Source organism: Leucopleurus acutus (assembly GCF_964270905.1).
Source record: "Leucopleurus acutus genome assembly, chromosome: 17".
Lineage (NCBI taxonomy): Eukaryota > Metazoa > Chordata > Mammalia > Artiodactyla > Delphinidae > Leucopleurus > Leucopleurus acutus.
The window spans coordinates 79,656,524-79,674,024 of record NC_139159.1 but is presented as its reverse complement, the minus strand read 5'-3'; the positions used below and the strand labels follow the sequence as shown (position 1 = coordinate 79,674,024).

At 44.5% G+C, this 17,501-nt stretch overlaps 1 protein-coding gene across 1 annotated transcript in view; it reads left to right on the top strand.

The window, feature by feature from the left end:
- Positions 1-17,501, top strand: part of FAM135B (family with sequence similarity 135 member B) — a gene marked incomplete at both ends in the record, with an annotated part of 162,335 nt that overhangs the window by 22,355 nt on the left and 122,479 nt on the right. Inside the window, one exon of the mRNA XM_082858983.1 lies at positions 14,659-14,738. Coding sequence (XP_082715109.1) covers positions 14,659-14,738 — 80 coding nt within the window. The remainder of the gene's footprint in view (positions 1-14,658; positions 14,739-17,501) is intronic.

Here is a 17,501-nt window from a genome sequence, read left to right as displayed (position 1 = left end):
GTCTCCTCACTGAACACCTGGACAGAAAGACCTGGAGACATTAGGTGACTTGCCTAAGGTCACATGTGACTCGCTGGCAGCAAGGGCTCTAGGACCTTTTGACCACATGACGTGGGACTATCCTTTCACCAAGGAATATCCCATCCCAGCCTACCAGGGGGCCTCTGCGTGCTGGTGTCCATCTCAGAGTTCTCATGGGGCTCGCTGCAATTCTGTTGTTTTTCTTTACCCCAACTTCAACTCAACCTGCTATAAAAGAAGTGGAACCAAGTGAACAAAATCCAGGGCTTTGGGAACACAGCAGGTCACTCAAGTGTAAAGTCTGTTTTTCAAGTTTTCACTCATTTGTCATCAGTGTGAGCTGATTAAGGATTGACTGTGCTATGCTCAACATTGGAAGACCTTTCTATAGTGGGGGGTTATGTGGTTCAAAGAATCTGACAAACCTTGATTTTTTTTCTTTCTTTATTTTCAAATTTATTTATTTATTTTTGGCTGTGTTGGGTCTTTGTTGCTGCGCTCAGGCTTTCTCCAGTTGCGGCGAGTGGGGGGCTACACTTTGGTGCTGTGCACGGGCTTCTCATTGCGGTGGCTTCTCTTGCAGGGGCTCTAGGCGCGTGGGCTTCAGTAGTTGTGGCACGCGGGCTCAGTAGTTGCTGCACGCAGGCTCTGGAGTGCAGGCTCAGTAGTTGTGGCACACGGACTTAGCTGCTCCGCGGCATGTGGGATCTTCCCGGACCAGGGCTTGAACCTGTGTCGCCTGCACTGGCAGGCGAATTCTTAACCACTGCGCCACCAAGGAAGTCCCTGACAAACCTTGATTTTAAATCCCAGCTCTGCTGCTTCTTTGCTGTGTGGCCTTGGGGAAGTCAGTCAACCTGTCTGAACCTCTTTCCTCATCTGTAATCTCAGATAATGACTACTTTTAGACCTGCTTTTAAAAGGAAGTGAAACTGTTTTCTGTCATCCTGAAGATAGTAGGACCATTTTATTTCTTGAGAACTTAAATCATAAAGTAAACTATTTGGGGTTTGCACATTGTAGATGAAAATCAGGCAAAGATCCTTAATTAGTACCCTGTACGCCTGAGTCAAATGGCAAAAGGCATACCAACGAGGCATGCAATATATATATATACACAGTGTGTTTATGATTTATGTCATTCATTTCTCAGCTCTTTATGTTTTAGTGACTCTGTGTGAAGTCAGCAAACATTTCTTAGCACCCACTGTGCGTGACATGCCAAGGACACAGGAGAAAAAATGACAGATTTATTGAGAAGGGCTGACAGCTCACTCTGGAGATGATAGATTGCCTGAAACTTGGGAGCTTCCAGGATACAAGTCTTGCTAAGAAAAAGTGGGGTGGGGAGAGAACATGGGCTTTGAGGATGGGCGGAGCGGTTCTCAATCCCCGCTCAGCTCATTATGAGCAGCGGAGCCTTGGGAACGCCACTTAGCCTCTGTGAACCTGTTTCCTTTATTAATAAAATGAAGCTGACCGCAGCTAGGCGGTTCACTGACGCCTAGAGGGAAGGTGTCCTCTTGGACTGAGCAGTGGCACACGGCAGGGTCAGTGCTCGGTAGCTAGAAGTTGTGCTCATTGCCTTTGGACAGAGCAGCACCTTCCAGCAGGACAGTGTTGAGGATTGCGACCGTGCAGTAGGTTCTCTCCTGTGTCATCTGCAGATTCAGAGATGCCTGGAGCGTCCCTGCTTCTTCCCTGTAGGCCCTGCCCTTGCAGATGTTGGTTGGGTGTTTGCCTTGCCCAGTCTTCAAGGGCAAGGGGGACACCGGAAGTGGTGGATTGCTATCCCAAGACGGTTGACATTGCCCTGAACTGCATACACCAGCAGCCGGAGCTTTGAACTCAAGGAACCTTGATTATAGATTAAGGGAAAAACGTAAGAAAAGGCAACTGATAGTAAAATTGAGCAGCTGGTGCTGGAGCAGCTGCGGAAATAAGAGCAGATGCCTCGGCTTTATAGTCAGAGAAGTGGCGGGGTTGAGGGTGATTGGTGGTAGGGAGGGAGAGACAGAGAGAGACAGAGAGAGAGAGAGGTTGGAGAGTTTGCTTAGGGAGAGATTGAGCAAACACAGCCCAGCAAAGAGCAGTCTATTTACCCACCAGGGTGAGGGGCATCTCCGGTTCAAGCTAGCCTTCCTGGGTTCAGTTCGTCACAGCTTTATTAAGCCGCCTCTGAATTCTGCTCTTAAACATCTGACATTCTTTTCCCTTTTGTCTATTTGTTCAATTCACTTAACATTTAGATAGTGTCATCTGTCTGTTAACCTTCCTGACCCAGGTCTTCTTCCTTACACTGAGCCCAGGGCTTGTCCAGACATGCTAATCATGTTTGTATTAACAGTCACAACTACGGCCAGAGTGCAGAGCCTTGGCTGGGCGTGGGACTGTCTTCTTCACACCCACTGCCTCTTCTGAGCCTCACAGCCAACCCGAGAGGCAAACCTCCTGTTTTTCCAAGTCTTTCCGACCCTGAGTCCTTGCTTTCTACCCCACTCCTCACTGCCAGCTGGCGGGGAGTTCTCCAGTGACAGTTGGCCTCACAGAATGATCTTTTGGTTTCAAACGCCTCCCCCATTGTAATTACAGAGCACATCTCTTAGTCAGATGGAGCTAAGGGACTTCTTTATTGTGGTTCCGTCTGAACAGTTTTGCAGAAATAAGGATTTGATGGATGAGGAAATGGACATCTCTACGCAGACAAGGAAATCCCTTGAAATCTCCAGAATGCCTTCAAGCTCCTGTTAGTTTTTATATCAAAAGGCAATTAAGAGGCAGAGCAGCTGAGGGAAGACAATTAACCAAGGTGGTGATGATGTATTTTCTTTTTTTAAAAAAATTTTATTTTTAGTTGCGTTGGATCTTCGTTGCCGCGCGCGGGCTTTCTCCAGCTGCGGCGAGCGGGGGCTATTCTTCGTTGCGGTGCGTGGGCTTCTCATTGCGGTGGCTTCTCTTGTTTCGGAGCACGGGCTCTAGGTGCATGGGCTTCAGTAGTTGTGGCACGCGGGTTCAGTAGTTGTGGCTTGCGGGCTCTAGAGTGCAGGCTCAGTAGTTGTGGTGCATGGGCTTAGTTGATCCGCAGCATGTGGGATCTTCCGGGACCAGGGCTCGAACCCGTGTCCCCTGCATTGTCAGGTGGATTCTTAACCACTGTGCCACCAGGGAAGCCCAATGGTATCTTTTCAAAAGAGACACGTTCTGATGGAAAGGGCTGGAAACTGGTCAGGGATTCTTTCTCCAAGAACAGTTGGCAAGTGTGTTTATTTGTCTATCTCTGTCTATACATCCATCATCTATCAAGCTGTTTTTAATGCAAGTTTAGTACCCACTTACCCTTCCTCATAGCCCATGCATGATATATGACTCACACCAAATTACTTGTGTTTTTTCAGAACGGAAGCAGGGTAGCAGGTGACATCGTCCAAAACGATGTTTGAAGCATCTTGTATTTTCTGAGTACACACGGTGTGCAGGCACCTTTCGTACATTATCACATTTATTCTTACAACACACCTACCAGAGGGGTGTCGCTACGCATCTTTGACCAGTGAAGAAACTGAGGCTCAGAGAGGTGAAATAATTTTCCTAATGTCACACCCCTGGCAGGTGGCAGCGCCAGGATTCACACCCAGGTTGGACTCCAAAGATTGTTCATTCCCAGTGTAGCACAATGCCTTCCACAAAACTATCTTTATTAAAATAATAATGGTAATAATTACATTAATTCAGCTGGTAATTATGAAAGACTTCTTTTGTGCTGTGCTAAACTTTTTTTATGTCACCCTCAGGTGACACTATGAGTTGGGTCTAATTGTTTATCTACACATTACAAGAGAGGAGATGGTAGCTCAGGAATGTTAAATAACTTTCCTAAGGTCACACAGCTGGGAGGTGATGAATGTGGGACTTAAACCAAGCTCTGTTTGATTTCACAGTCGGTACCTTTAAGCACGCCACTTACACGCTCTGGGTGGTGGAGGAGGGCTATCTTGGGCCATCTGTTTATATAGTAGCAGATATTAGAGTAAATTATTTCGGAAATATCTGTTTGTAGTTCCTCATTCCCTATCCTGCATTCTAGCCAGACTTAGCTCCCCACTATTCCCATACGCGCTCTCCAGGAACCACCCCTCTGCAGGTCTCCAAGCCGCTCTTCCACCTTAAAATTTCATTGCATCTTCCCAGCATGGCCAAGACCTACCCATTCTTCAAGGGTGAGCCGAGATGGCGCTAAGCTTCATCAGTACTAACCTACACTTGTGAAACGGGTCAAAGCCTAAAGAGGTCAGGTGAACTCATGTGCGGCCACATGCAACGTGAACACAATTCCATTATAGAGCACCCCTGTCTGCCAGGATCTCAATCATGCTCTGGGTCAAAGCCTGCGCTCTAATACCAAAGAAGCCCACTGTGATTCTGCAGAACATGGGTCCAGCTTTGTTACCCGGAGACCAGCATTATAAGGAGGACCTGCTGAAAATGGGATACTGCCTTCCGCTCCAGCCACTGTGCTGTCTTCACTGGCCTTGACTCTTAGCTCCCACTTCTGTTTCTTGACATGTGAGGTCTCTCCTGTATGCTGTGCTCCTTTTAAGGACCAGTTTTAATTCACTTCTGCCTTGGATGGACCCCTGCATCCTACTGAAAGCAGCATCTCCCAATCTGAGCTAACCTTGCCCTTTACCTCATCCTCTCGAAAACTGAGAGCCTCCTTATGAAGAGAATTATTGTTTGCGACGTCGGCTTTCATCTCTGCTAGACTGTAAGCTCCTCGAGGACAGGGGCTGTTCTATCATCCATCTCTGGGTCCTCAGCCCCTATCTTGACGCCTTGTACCTGGCTTTGGTCAATTGACCATAAGGGAGTAGGAAGAATATGAATAAAGTGTACAGAAAACTTGCAACGCCTTTTTCCATTATCATCACTGGCATGGCTTCTTGTTTGGGCTCTTCATGCTATTATGAGTCATCATTGGACCCCACTTACATTTGCTGGTGACCAGTGTATATATGAGTTGACCTTAACTGGAAGAATATATATATATATATTTTATTTTTGGAGTTATATAGCTGTGAGCTTGCATCCTAATACTAGTTATAAGCTGTAAGTCTATGAGCATATAGTTTCATTTTTTTGAGCTTCCGTTTCCTCAAAGGAATAGTGGAGGAGATAGTGATCATTTATGAGTACTGTCCAGGTAGAACGTGACATTGTATGGAAAACGCCTGGTACGGTGCCTGACTCAGCTCGGCTTGTAAGAACGGGTGGCTTCCTTTATTCTCGCTGTGATATTGTGGTTGTTACTGTTAATATTTATGGAGTATCCAAAGCAACGATAAGATAATTTGCTCCTCTATGTATACAAGATATTATCACTTAATACCAACATATATCCTAGAATTAAATTATGTCCAAATATATCGGTACGGTGGGTTGGAAAATGCACCAAAGTGAGCAGTCTTGTGTTCTAGTGCGGACTCTGCAAACTAGCTTGGTGGGCTTGGGGATCACCTTCTGATTTGCTGAGTCTACTTCCCAATGGCAACATCTAGATAAGCCACTATTTTAATAATTTCAATAATAGTTTGAAAAGGAATTGGTGCTTCCCACGTCTCATGCACTGTGCCAGGCGCTCTCCCTGTAGGGTCCCCTTTGTTCCTCATGACCATCGATTTTTAAGATGAGGAAACCAAAGCCCAGAGAGGTCAAATGAATTGCTCAAGGTCACGCACCTCGTAAGAGGTGAGTCGGTATTTAACACCTGGTCTGTGTGAGGTACAAGCCACAGCTCTGAGGTTCCACCACGTGGTTTCATTCCGTGCCTCTGGTCCCTGTACACAAAAGACCTGTGAGTTGTGTTTGCTCCCCAACCCTGCCCCCAGCCTCTGACATCTTGGACCTCGTTGCTGGATCAGGTCTTGCCCATTAGAAAAAGTCTCTCTGCAGATACCCTCGGCCCAGTGTGATATTGCACAGCACATTTTCTGGTCTGCGGTTTTAAATCACCCATGTCATTTAAAGCTGTGTGAGAAGCTTGAAAGCCTGCTTCCACCCAACGTCATTTAATCCACGCGACACAAATGTGAAGAAAATAAAATGCTGCCTGCCGTCAAAAAGAGAACCTATACCCGTCGAGTATGCACCGGTGCCGGGCATCTCTGATGACATCCTGTCCCACATTGGCTCTCGAGAGGGAACCTTCATTTTACCTGCAGATGGTGCTTTTCTGGGTGACATAGAGACTGGCGCTGGCAACACTGACACATGGCCACTCATGCACATTAGAACCCCCATGTGGGTTGACTCGTTAGGTAGGAACAACAGGTCCGGCGGCCAGTGTGAATGAAAACGGCAGAGGGAGATGCCAGGATGGGGAAGCACGTTGGCTTCAGTGTTCCAGCGGCTCTGCAACCTCGTTTTTGATAGATAACATTTCCAACTAGGCTACTTGTGTTGCGGCTTCGAGTTCCTTAAGTGGCCTGCTTTTATGAACAGCATTTGTTTGTGAGCGTATTTGGGTTGATACGTAAAAATAACAATAGCAAAAATAATACCTGTGATTTACTGCAGTCCACTGTTGCTCTGCACCTTGGCTTTTATTTCTTTCGATATCAACTCTGGAAGGGAACTGATAGCCCCTTTGCAAATGAGAAAACTGAAGTTCAGGGAGTTTAAATTGTCTTCAGTCACACAAAAACATCGTTATCGCGGCTGTAGTTTGGTTTTGGTTTTTAATGTGAATAAGAAGAGGTGAAAATAGGGGAGGAATTATAGATATTTCGTTCTGACTTGCAAGTCTGTATTCAAAGGGCACCCATCTTGTGAAGGTCATTCTTCTTCCAGCTCGTAGGAGAATTATCCCAGGAACCTAACTGGTATAGCTTTATTCACTGAGGTGTCTCTGAGCAGTAAGATAGATTTTTCCAGAAGCCTCGGCAGTTTGAGTCCCACCCAACGGTGACTTTCTTGGAATTTTTCCAAAGTGCCCGCTTCTTTACTCTGTTCAGGTTTCAGATTCCCTTTCTTTAAAAGAATGGAGTGGTGATGGTACCAAGAGGAGGGGGCAGCAGTGGTGCGCTGATGAATGTTTAAAACTGGCTCCAAAGGAAAAAAAGAGTCGAAACACTGGTCAATTTCCCTGATGCATATATACCCATCATGGCCAATTTCAAGCTACCAACTTGAAGGCAAAGAACCTGAAGTTTTGCAGCATTGACACACCACCGCCTGGTAGGGGATGTGCCGCTTAAACATGCAATAACTCTGTAAATGGGTTTCTGTAGACATTTGATTTAAAAACAGTTGGAGGGCTTCCCTGGTGGCGCAGTGGTTGAGAGTCCGCCTGCCAATGCAGGGGACAGGGGTTCGAGCCCTGGTCTGGGAAGATCCCACATGCCGCGGAGCAACTGGGCCCGTGAGCCACAATTACTGAGCCTGCGCGTCTGGAGCCTGTGCTCCGCAACAAGAGAGGCCGCGATAGTGAGAGGCCCGCGCACCGCAATGAAGAGTGGCCCCCGCTTGCCACAACTAGTGAAAGCCCTCGCACGGAAACGAAGACCCAGCACAGCCATAAATAAATAAATAAAGCTAACTGTCAACAAGTAAAAATAAATAAACACTATTATATTTAAAAAAAAAACAGTTTGATTGAACACATGTTTATTAAGTAACCACAACTCAGTTTTGCCATTAGTGGTGTGTGTGTGTGTGTGTGTGTGGTGTGTTGTCCACACACCCTGTTGGAGAATGACAGTGAGTTAGGTTCAGCTACACAAAGAGATCCCTCTTCCTCCAGGAAGTAGCTTTAAACTCTGGTGGACCAAAACTGTCGCTTTGTTTCTACTAAAAAGTCCAACCTGGAATTTTAGATTTTAATGGCTTAATGCGTGGTAAAGCTAAGCTCTCCACTGCCAAGAGAAAGTCAGGGAGAGAAGTCAGGTTGCCTCTGTCACATCTTCTGAGTTTTTCCCCATAGAAAATATGGCCCCAGGACGGTCTGGAATCAGATTGCATCAGGAAAGATTGTGTTTGGCTTCAGACGTGTGACCAACCCTGACTTAAATACCACAGGGTGTCACGAGAAATCCAGACGCAGACAGCATCACTGTGCCCCTGATGACACCAGGGATGCAGACTTCTGTGTTTCTGATCCACCATCCTTTCCACACGGCTTTTGTCCCCACAGCTGAAAGGTGGCCGCTTTAACATCCACTCCTGTTTTCTGTCTGTGCCAAGTCAGAGAAGGGACACACAACCCAAAGGTCATACACCTGAGCCTGCTTCTTCCAAAGCTTTCTGCTTTGCTCCATCTGACAATGTATGCTTTTCTCGCCATAACCAGGAGAGGATCTTAAGATCTCTCCTGGCTGCAAGGGACTCCAGAGGGAGAGTATTTTTTTTTTTTTTTTTTTTTGGCGGTACGCGGACCTCTCACTGCTGTGGCCTCTCCCGTTGCGGAGCACAGGCTCCAGACGCGCAGGCTCAGCGGCCATGGCTCAGCCGCTCCGCGGCATGTGGGATCCTCCCGGACCGGGGCACGAACCCGCGTCCCCTGCATCGGCAGGCGGACTCTCAACCGCCGCGCCACCAGGGAAGCCCCTGGGAGAGTATTCTTGAGTGCACACTGCTTTCCCTGACAAAGCCTGTTATTTATTTATTTATTTTTTGTAAGGAAGGAGGGAATTATGGATGTGTAGCAGACAGTTCACAATATGATTACCACACAGACCCTTCTGGATCAGCAGGGAGCTGGGGATACAGGAACGAGGAGCGTGCTCAGAGTAAACGTCAGTGGAATCTGACTCAATTGTTATAATCGTTGTTTTGATGCTGTTGAAGTATCCAGACAAATTTTGCTAAAATATTAAAGTGGACTTTTCTTGAAAAAGTATCTCATTATTTGCTACCGAAGCCAGTAAATTCCAACAAATGGCTCGTGGTCCTGTCGTGGTGGGTGGATACTGTGAGAACAGATGAATCAGTCTATGAGTGTGTAGTGAAAATATATTGGTCATTTCCTGGGTCTTTTTTTTTTTACTGTTGTTAATTTTTTGGAACATGAAGCCTCTCTTAGTGGCAAGACTTCCTTTGTTTCCCTGCTGGGCCAGAGAGTTTCACCCCCAAATCAGTGGGTCTTCCACTTTCAGGGTGGGTTACACAGCCATTAACAGGCAGAGTTTAAGAACTCACATTCTTAACCACTATGCTATATTGCCCCTGAAGACTCAAAGAAAGATGATGTTTTCCAGCCATATGGGCAAAGCCATATCATAGTAGAGTGCTACATCTTGTGTCCGCCACTTTGTATTATCATGCAGTATGTGCCCCAGGCATCTCTGAAGCTTGTCCCACCCAGACCCTCACCTTTCCCCCAGTTTCACCCCAGCTGTGAGGTTGGAGGATAGATAGGGATGGTATTTGGGGGAGGATGTCTATTTCACACACATCATACACCAGTATTTTATCTTTAATGGAATATGGGGGTTGAGAATCATACCCAGGGCTTTCCATGCACTGCCCTGTACATACCTCATGACAGGTCTGTGAGGTCATTACAGGTGTCATCACCCCTGAGGAAAGGGGCTCAGAGAAGGAAAGTTATTGTCTCCGTTTGCCTGCTGGGCTCTGGATCCTAGGCGTTTTGACTCCAGACTCCGTTGACCTTTCCACAAACACAGTGATTTGTATTTTAGGTCATGTCAAATGTCCCTGGGTCCCAGAGTGGTGGTTTCATAATATGTCTGATATAAAAGTGGTTATGACAGAATGCCATAGATCTCTGTATTCCCATTATAGAATAGGATTTCTAGTTTTATTAGTATTAAAAGAATTGCTTGTGGATTCTGAGTCACACAGTTTTAGATGTTGGGATTGGATTGTATATACCCGTGGTTTGAGGGAATTCCTCTTATTGGAATTTTCATTCATTCATACATTCCTCTGGCACTAAATGAATGTCAACTGTGTGTCAGCACCATGTTAGTTGCTGGAAATACAAAGATGAATAGGGTGTGGCTTCTCCTTCAGCAGCTGGTGGTGATGGATATCTCTGTAGTCAACTGAGAACTAATGTTTATGAGATGCTTTTCTCTCCTTAGTGCAGTGCTCTTAGTAAGAGCTCTAAGGGACACAGAAGTGAAAAGTATCATTCTTGTTCTCACTGTGTTTTTGAGAAAACAGGGGGAAATACATTAGTGATCAGAATGAGTGGGGTTGGGCTTCTGGGGATAAAAAGGTGATGGGGAAATTGAGGTGAACTTATGAAGGTTGAAGCAGCAGGCTTTGCCATCATATGAGTGTACAACCATTTATTTAATCTTTCTTTGTTGTTCTGATTTTTCATTATTATAAAATCACACACACACACTTTTAAAGTTAGATTCCTAGGATAGAACTATTGGGTCAAGGAAAATAAACATTGGAGATTCTTGCCAAATTGCTTTCCGGAAAGACTGTCATGATTTTTCATTTCTACCAACAGTGTAGAAAAGTACAGCTCTCATTGTACTTAAAATACTTTTTTTTGTTGATTAGCAACTGTAATTCCATCTGCAACCTTAATTCTTGTTTCACAGGTTCTGAAGATTAGGATGTAGATATCTTTGGAAGGGACATTATTCTACCTGCCACATTAGGTAAAGGGCATAGTTCAGTTAATGGAAGCCAATAGAGGATGACTATTTTATTATCACTTCCCAAAAGGGGTTCTGTGGAAATCTAGACTCTTCAAGCATACCAGCACATTGTCTGAAGTTTTCCACTTCCTGGTCTTAACTTCTCCGTTCCTTCTGACTGGTACTCATCCCCCATATTCTCCTACCACTTGTTCGTTCTCCAAGGATTTGAGCCAACTGCTCCCTTCTTCATGGTGTCTTCCTTGAGTCACCACAGCTGGAAAAAGGTGGCTTTAAGATGGTTAAAGGATATCTATTTGAAGCAATAAGGTTATTCTAGGAGATGCGCTAACATTCTTTACCAAATATGTGAACTCGGACAAATTCCTTCATCTCTAGGGTTAGTTTTCTAATTTAAAGATGGAAGTCATGGTAAGTGCATCACAGATTTTCTAAAGGGATCAAACAGTATCATGTATATCATATATGACATGGTTTATGAATTTATGACCTGGCAGGACCTTCATGTCAGACAAAAGAGAATTGCTAAAGGGGTTTAAACATTCTGTGTAATCAAGCCAGAAGCCAAATGGACCAACCTAATTGAAACTTATTTCTTTCAACATATGCCTGTAAAGCATCTGAAGTGCAAGATGACTAGTTCTTTGAAATAAGGTTCAGTAGCACCAGTGCTTTTAAAGAGGAAGAATTCAGACAGTGCTTGGAGTTGGTTATAAAAGTGTTATAATTATGCAATGAAATGTGATTCCTATGAGACGTAACAGGCAAAAACAAATTAGTATTATTTCTGGATGTTGAACCTCGTTGCCCTTTGCTAGCTTTACTACTTTAGCTAAGTAGTTAGATACCTCCAATGACTCGACGTCTTCTTTGGTTGACACTTGAGATGATGCTTTCTTTTGCAAAGGCTTTATGGAGGGTCAAACGAGATTGCATACATGGAAGTTCCTAGAACAGATCCTAGCTCAGAGATGCTTAATAAATCTTGAGCATACCTGCAACTGCTTCCAGCACAGTCTGATAGAAAAGTGATGCGTAGCCTCTGGCAATGAATGACCTATTTTATGTTCGGAGAGGAAGCCATTAGAATATTACAACTGCTGGTGGTGCAATTTGCGCCTCTTCCTTTGATGATGAGATTATTGAAATGCGCTGGTCTTTTATTATGGAAACACTAAAAGCGACATCTTGTATTTATATAAATTAGAGTTGGCCAGTTATTGGCCCATGGAGACTTAGCCTGAAAATGTGCTTTATCTTGTCAACACGGTGCTTTATTGTCAACGCCGTGGCCATAGTTGCTGCTGCTAATTGTTTTTGCTGTTACTCTTGTCATTATCATTGATTTATGAACCAACGTTTAAAAATTTAAAGATGTTTTATTGAAAATCCAAATTTCTGTCTTCCCTTGAAACACGGAAAGATCTAGCATTGCATAGCCAACATTTCTGCACAGTGGTAGTTAGCTACTGCTCAGTGGCAGGTGTCTCCGATAGGCAGTGCAGGGACCTTCTACTCTGCCTCAGCCTCCCTCTCACGGATGACAGTGTCCATGGCTATTTGTTATTGTGTTTCCCCTGTAAATTTCATGATGGTAGTAAACGGTCAGCTTATGTGAATTGTTCCCTTATGTGGAGACCCTATGGGGAACCTGGATCTCTACCCTCCACACAGCAGTCACAAGGGCACAAATATGTTATGTTCCTGGGGACCTCCGGTCACATTTTCATCCATTGATCAATACATAAGCCTGTTTTAGGTGTGTTTCTGTTTAAAGGCATATATATATATAGATAGATAGATAGATAGATAGATAGATAGAGAGATATATATATTCATCTGGCTCTGGTTCATTGACATTGAACTCATGACTGACAGCAGTGTAACTCATACCAGAACAAAGCCTGTCTAATACACTGTTTTCTGTGTGAGGCACATCACAGCCTTCTTGCTTTTCGGAACACATTAGACAGGACTTTACCTCTGCACTCAGAGGCCATTTTAAATATCAAAAATAAGCTCCAACCAAAAAGCCTGCTTTCTGTAGGGAAAGGACCAGGAAGGAAGCAGCCTAGCAAGACAGAAACATTTTGACAATAGTAGTTCTACCCTAGCCAAGCAACACAGGAAAAAACAGTGGCTTCACCTCCACCCACACCAGCAAAGGCCAAGTGCGAGCCTAGATGTCCACCACTGCCAAGCTGTAACAAGCCACACCTTCCCCCCACCTGGCAAGAGCAGGTCTCCAGTAGGGAGCTAGATTTTCACTACTAGTGGGTGGTGACGAGAACTCCACCTAGCCTGGTTTACGTGGACACCCTCTGGGGAGCCTGGATCTCTACCCCGACATAGCAGTCACAAAGGCACAGATATCCCCAAGAGATCTTTGACAAAGTTTCAAAAGCAATTCTATAAAGCCTTTCCAATAAACGGTCCTGAAGCAACTCGACATCGACAGGCCAAAAGAAAACAGAACAAAAATTCAACTTAAATCTCAGTCCTCATATAAAAATTCACTCCAAGTCAATCACAGACGTAAATGCAAAATATAAAACTTTTAGGGAAAAAAAACTAGAGGCAAGCTTTGGGATCCAGAGCTAAGCAGAGAGTTTTTTAAAACTGGACACTTAAAAGCGTGATCCATTAAAAAAAATGGATAAATTCAACTTCGTCAAGATTAAAAACGTCTGTTCTGTAAAATGTGTTACAGAGGGGATTAAAAGGTGAGCTACAGGGAGGGGTATATGTGGTATACGAGGCAAAAGAGAAAATGCAGAAAACTCACCATCATGTCTTTCCTTGGACCTCGAGGTCCCTAGACTGTTTGCTTTCTTTTTCACCTTTAAGAATCTTCTTTTGTTTGTTTTCTGTATACTGTCTAGAGTTTTTAGCTGTACTTAGTGGGGATAGAAAAAAGTATGTCTACTCCATTTTTCCTGGAAGCAGAAGTCATGACAAGTCCCTTTTTTTCTTTTCTTTTTTTTAAATCCTCATTCTACAGATATAAGAACAAGTTCAGAGAAGTTGTGTGATGTACTCAAAGTCACACAGCTCTCAAATGATGTCACCCAAGCTACATAAGTGCAGTGCCAGTGCTCTTTGCTCTACATCTCCTTGGATCACTATATACATATAGACATGTCAACAGAAACATTCTCCAAGTGTATTCACAGTGCAACAGAGTCCATAGCAAAATAGCTCCCAGCTGTGAGTTCAATGAGCCCTGAGAGACTGATGTGTTCATGGTCTATTTTACTTCCATTTCACTTGGTTTTAGTCACGTTCTGTTACACAATGGTTTTGAAATCAGTGGAAGGGGAGAACAATTATGAGGCCAGAAATGTTCCCAAGTGCTTGCAAACAAAAGGATCATTGACTGCAAAGCACAGAACTTCAAAAAGTGCTTCTGCACATGTGGCAAAAGAAGACAGTTGAGAGAGTTTGCTGACAGTGTGAGAACCTGCATGATATTCTGAAATGACCGAATCTGGAAATGCGGGTGACGTAATAAAAACAAAGGCACAGAAATACACTGGTAAAAATGTTTGTCAATATCCCCAGGATTAGCAGTTCAGCTGCCAGTGTTTCTAAAGGAAATGTTTGTCTGTGTTGCAACATGATAGCAATTCAGTTTGTGTATGGATTGTTCACCATGCATTAAACTTCCTATTTTTCTGTAAAATGGACTTTTTTGAGTGAAGAAAAATCACACCCCTAATGTACCTGTGCTATATGACCTATCTTTTCCTTTTTCCTGTTTCCGTCACTACCAACCTCTTATGTGTTTCCTACGATCTCAGGTGTCTTCAGCTTGGCCCATCCCATCCCTTTCCCACTATGCTAACAAAATAAATCTCTCTTTGATGCTAGATGATCATGCATGTCGTCCAGAAACTTTCCTGGTTCCCTACAATCTTTAGGATTAAGTCTAGGTATTTTTAACAGCAGCCAACAGTAAGAAATCTGATATTCAGCAGCCTGTCCTCTGTTCTTTTCTTAGGTATTATCAGATCCGAGTGACCTTGAAGGTGTCCTCAAGGATCCCCCACAGACTGAGTGCCTCCATCCTTGGGCAGACAGGTAAGCAGGAGGATGGCAGTGGGGCACTTGTTCCCCGCTGGTAAGCCTTCATTTATCACTGTAAGCCAGGGCTTAGCAGAGTGCTGGATACATAAAGGCACTCAGTAAGTCATTGTTGAATGCTGAATGAGTGGGCTTTGGAAATGGAGACCCACTGTTGCTTTGACCATGTGTGTACGTTATTGCAAGGGGGACCTGGCTGAAGGAAAAAACAAACAAACAAACACTCGCCCAGGAGCAGCTGGCATCTGAGGATAAACCTGGCTGTGGAGGTTGGCGAAAGTCAAGTCAGGGAGGAAGAGGAAGGGAAATGGCATCCAGCAGATAGGTAAAAAGAAACCTGTTGTTGAAGAGAATTTGATAATCACCTAGGTATAGGGGGCTGAGTCAGCAGGCAGGTGTGGTAGCACTTTCTGTGCACAGCAAGGAGTCAATGCAACACTCCTAGGGAAGAAGGATTGCCAAGAACAATCCAGGTTCTAACCTTGGAGAAGCTGGAGTATTAGTATCCAGGGCTCCCAGCAGTTTCAGTGTAATAGTGTTGAGTCCGAAATATAGAACTTATTACATAAAAAATAAGGCTAGGCGTCAAGATTATATTCTAACAGAAATATTGTCATTAGTAAATTTGGGAGAATGTATAGATCAGCCAGACCTGAAGAAGAAGAAGAAACACTTCGGGATGGAAGCAGAAGTATGGAGATAAAAAGACAGAACTAGGTGAAATCTGCTTAACTTTCACTATACAAGGTAGCCAAGAATATTATAGAAATCATATCCAGCAGAGTAAGAGTTCCAGTCATAGCTACACTTCCAAAAATGCATCTGGAGTTGCCCTGGCAATTAGACCACCCCATTGTTGACAGTGATATTCTGGTGAGTAAAACTGCATGCAGTTGAATAACCACAAAGTGGGAGTGTAGATGTGGTGACCTGTTTAGCTCCACCTGGGAGGAGGAGTGGGAGATTCGGGGCAGAGTAGGCTACTTGGACCATGCAAGGGACAATCAGGGGAGGCTGATGGTTTATGGGCAACAGTTTGACTCAAGCCTGTGATACAGAAAGAGAAAGATACTGGAGACCACCGGCTCCTCCCCTTACTCTGGAAAGAGTTAAGCATTAAGTAGTAGTCAAGGCTCCACATTTCCAGGGAGGTCCTTCTCTTCCACCCTTCACTCTCCTCCTCTCTCCAGGAAATAAATCAGGCATCTAAGACTGGTGGTCACTCCCTCTCCTATGTGCATTCAGGACGCCTGTAGTTCCCCACTGTGCTACCACCTGTGTCGTGCCCCTTTCCCAACCCAGCTTCTGCCAGAAGAAGGTTCATGGAGGTGAATGAGAAAGTAGAAGATTTGAACCCAAATCTTGCAGGAACTAGTCATGTGATCCCAGGCGTTAACAACTTGAGCTTCATTTCCTCACCTGAAACATGAGGGTAAATATCCATCCTCTGTAGGGCTTTGTCTTAGACATTATAGCTCTAATTATGTTTATTTGGGTCCTTCTCTTTTCTTCTTGGTGAGCCTGGCCAGAGGTTTGTCAATTTTGTTTACCTTTTCAAAGAACCAGTTCTTGGTTTTACTGATGCTTTTTCTGCTGTTTTTTAAATCTCTATTTATTTCCTCTCTGATCTTTATTATCTCCTTCCTTCTGCTGACTTTAGGTTTTGTTTGTTCTTCTTTTTCTAATTCTTTCAGGTGGAGGGTTAGGTTATTTATTTGAGATTCTTCTTGTTTCTTAAAGAAGGCTTGTATCGCTATGAACTTTCCTCTAAGAACTGCTTTTGCTGCATCCCATAGATTTTATATGGTTGTGCGTCTTGGAGATTATAAATGAAAAGGGCGTTTTATATTTTACAGAGATTATTAAGGTAAATGTCCCAGATTAGGAACTGGCACAAAGTTAAGTGTCCAATCAGTCTGACATGTGAGTGGTCACCTGATCAGGGGTTTGAAGCTGGGTTCTGGTCTCAGGGACAAGGCTGGACCTGGAAGTCAGGTGGGACTAATGCCTAGCTGACTTGATGGATGCCATCCCCAGGTCCCTGACAAAGGACTCTGCTTCTTCTCGTGACTGTGTAGTTCAAGAGCTCAGTCCCTGTCTCTGGCTGAGCTGTCTCTTGGAGCTGAGAGACCCAGCTGTGAGGATCAGAGGACTGCTGGGCGTCCAGCAGCTGGCAGAGCCCAGCAAGCAGCTTGGGGGAGGGAGGACTCCTGCTGGTGCTGCACAGAGACAAAAGAAGGAAAAATGCAGTTTGGGGAAAAAAAGGCTATTTTCTTCTTTGGTCTAGTTTGACATGGGGATAATTGTGGTCCACTTGGTAGGCCCTTGAGTTTACATGAGTATGATATTTAGAACAGAAGGCCCATATGGAGGTCAGCAATAATTACAATAGGGATGGCTCCGTGGGTGAGGAATGATAGTGTTGGCGATTTCTTCCTCAAGGTGAATTTTGCAATTTTAGTGTTTTCAGTTAGACATTGCCTCATTACAAAGCACTCTGAAGCTTAGTGGTTCAAAACAACAGTTTATTCTTGATGTTTTGAGTTGGCTGGGCTCAGCCAGGTCTTTTGTGCACTGCTTTCAGCTGGGATCTCAGTGGAGGACAGATTACCCACGATCATAACATCAGACGTGTCTTCACACACATCTGATCTCTCAGTTGAGGTGGCTGAACTGCTTAAGGGAATGGTCCGGCTGTCTCCAGTTGGGTGTCCAACTTCTTCTATGGTAGCTCAGGTCACCAAGGGAAAGAAAGTGGAA